Consider the following 2687-nt stretch of genomic DNA (forward strand, 5'->3'; position numbering starts at 1 on the left):
GAAAAGTATATATTTTTTGTGGCTCCTCCTTCGCCGTTCATTCACTGATTTTTTTTTATCTCTTGTTTCTCCTTCTCCTCATCTCCTCCTCCGCATCACCGTCGCACTCTTCCTCACGACGGTAAGCTTACGTGATCCCTCGACTTCTAGGTAAATTCTTAAAATGGTAATTTGTTCCCGTTTGATGAATCTCTCAAGAGATAAAAGCGAGTGTGTTAGGTTTCTCTGCTTAGTTTATGTATCACTGTGTTCACTGTTGGTTAGAGAATCCTCTATGCTGATTCTTTAAAATTACAGAAAAACTTATGATTTGGTGTGTTTACCATTTAACAGGAGATGATGAGCATTGTTTCAAGTCACCATCATTGTCAACCATCCATCACACACGAACGATGTGGTATAGGAACATTTTCGAAGGTTTCTTACTCGAGTCCGTGTTTCTCTGGAAGATTGGCTTTCTCTCATAGCCTCTGCTTGAAAAGTACTTGCAAGGGACAAACTGGTAGGAGAAGATTTTCAAGAATCTGCAGTGTTGTGGATGACGGCATGAATCCAGATAGTTCAGATGACGAGGAAAAGGAATCACCCGATGATAAATCTAAAAGGGTATGTTTATACAATCCAAAAGGGTATATTCTTATCACTGAAGTTATGAGTTGACGTTAAAGTGTTCAAGTGATGTGACTGAGACCTAGTTTCTTGAGTTAGTTTGATGTTACAATCTCTGCCAATGCTTAAATACAGAACACACTAATAAGCATGCCTTTGTTTAGAGTTTATTGATTGCTTTTATTTTCAGGAAGCGAATGATATGAACCGGGCTAATCTTGAAAGAATGGTTGGGTCGGATGATTCTGCGTTTAACGGCTTAGATCTTGCAACTCTCATCAGGCAGAAGTATGGAAGATCTTATGATGTTCAGCTCATCAAGAAGGTATGCCCTTTCTGTATTCAAGAGTGTTTATGATGAATTTCATGTCTTAAGAACTTCTGGATTTATATGCAAAAATGCTTTAACCGTCAAGAAGAAAGTTAGGACCTTCAATTCTCTTACTTTAATTGCATGAATATAGAATCAGCTTTTTCGAAATTCAAATTGTTCATGTTCCCTTTTGCATTTTCAGTTTCTTGATGTGCCCTCGATTATATTTGTGTGGAAAGATTCGTCTCTTTAGAAGCCATCTATGAAAATTAGTAACTCATATTTCCTAGATGTGATTAATGTAGGAGTTCATGGGGAGGAATCTTCTTGCAATGAATGTCATGTGGAAGTATAGAGAACAGGTAAGATAATTATCATTTGCTATTGTTTTTGATAGTAAAAGAAGCCTGTTGATATATGATCTTTCGTTTTTCATATAAATTGCTATATCGTTAGAAAAAATCTTTGCCACATAAAAGTGATAATCTTGTAAGCTAACTCACCTGTCCATGTTTTTATTTCGTCTTCTGCAATGCATAGAGGTCTTTTCCTCTAACAGAAGAAGAATATATACTGAGACTTGACGATGTAGCCAACATGTTGAAATGCTGGGGAGCGGTCTCGCATATCCGTAACAGCCTAGCAAAGTCCAAAGAGCGACCCAGGATAGGGAAGGTGAATTTATTAAGCCTTAACACAAACATATCAGTTAAATCACTTCAATGCATAGTATAAGACCTCTCTGAATCATTTGATTGTACTTAAAAAAGGCATTTTTGTGCGTTTAAAAGTCTCCGGTCTCGGGCTGATTTCTTTCTCTTCATGCAGGCTGTGAGCATTTTCATAGACATGGATTCAACAGGGGGACGAGCAAACGAATGGATTTACAAGTAGAAAGCCGACCGGTTTACCAATCCGAAACCAAAAAGCTTTTGTCTCTAAACATAATATAGTCATCAATTAATTTTCAAGGCTCTTCTCCTTCTTCTGTATTTGATGTCTCAAACTCATGTATTATATGTATTACATGTGTGTATAGCTTAAGTAGACACAAATCTTTACATGAACCCTCTCATCATCACCATCACCACACTTATCCACCCTTCCACGTCCTACATCATCATTTAGTTGATCTCACAAACAGAAGAAAAATGATTATCATCATTATCATAATTACTATTATTGATGATGTTGTCACATCACGATACACCTCATGACAAAGTATGCTTCTTAACTTCATCATCAAAAGCATACATCCTCTCTCGCCTCGTCACCACAACCACCAACAAGTAAAACATCATCATCATTATCATCATCACCCCTTATTGAGTGGTTTAATTGTTAAATTGTATTGTCCACACGTTAATGCTACTAATTACTAAAAAGTAAAAACTAATATTAGAATCATGATCAATAGCAAGCGTATTCACCCCAGTTTGCAATTTCTTACAAATCATATATAATAATGTGTAATTACAATTTCGATCACATATTTTGTTTTATTTTACTGGGCCGTAGGCGTAGAGTCATGAGAAAATTATTTTAAATGATATAAATCAAGTTTACATAAAATTAAAAGCAATTGTCCAAAAGAACACCTTTCAAGTTTATGTCACAAAAATGACACCAGAAAATGAAAGTCACAAAAATGACATTCATTAAAGGGCAAAATGTCACTCCTACCCTTGTGTTATAAGAATAAAAAAAAAAAACAATTCATTTCCTTCACTCGCGACTCTTCATTGTCTTCTTCCAGTTTTGTAGA

General features: G+C 35.8%; 1 protein-coding gene across 2 annotated transcripts; it reads left to right on the plus strand.

The window, feature by feature from the left end:
• On the plus strand, positions 1-1989 carry LOC106342404. Of its 2 annotated transcripts, none has more exons than XM_013781326.1 (6): positions 1-121; positions 334-606; positions 800-934; positions 1228-1284; positions 1463-1597; positions 1751-1989. In XM_013781326.1, the coding sequence occupies exons 2-6, from the start codon at positions 337-339 to the stop codon at positions 1814-1816; spliced, it is 663 nt and encodes a 220-aa protein (XP_013636780.1). In that variant the 5' UTR covers positions 1-121; positions 334-336; the 3' UTR covers positions 1817-1989. The 2 variants fall into 2 exon arrangements, with proteins under 2 accessions (XP_013636780.1, XP_013636788.1); XM_013781334.1 differs by having other exon boundaries at positions 29-150.
• The last annotated feature ends 698 nt before the right edge of the window (positions 1990-2687 follow it).

The sequence above is a fragment of the Brassica oleracea genome, chromosome C1 (genome assembly GCF_000695525.1).
Source record: "Brassica oleracea var. oleracea cultivar TO1000 chromosome C1, BOL, whole genome shotgun sequence".
Lineage (NCBI taxonomy): Eukaryota > Viridiplantae > Streptophyta > Magnoliopsida > Brassicales > Brassicaceae > Brassica > Brassica oleracea.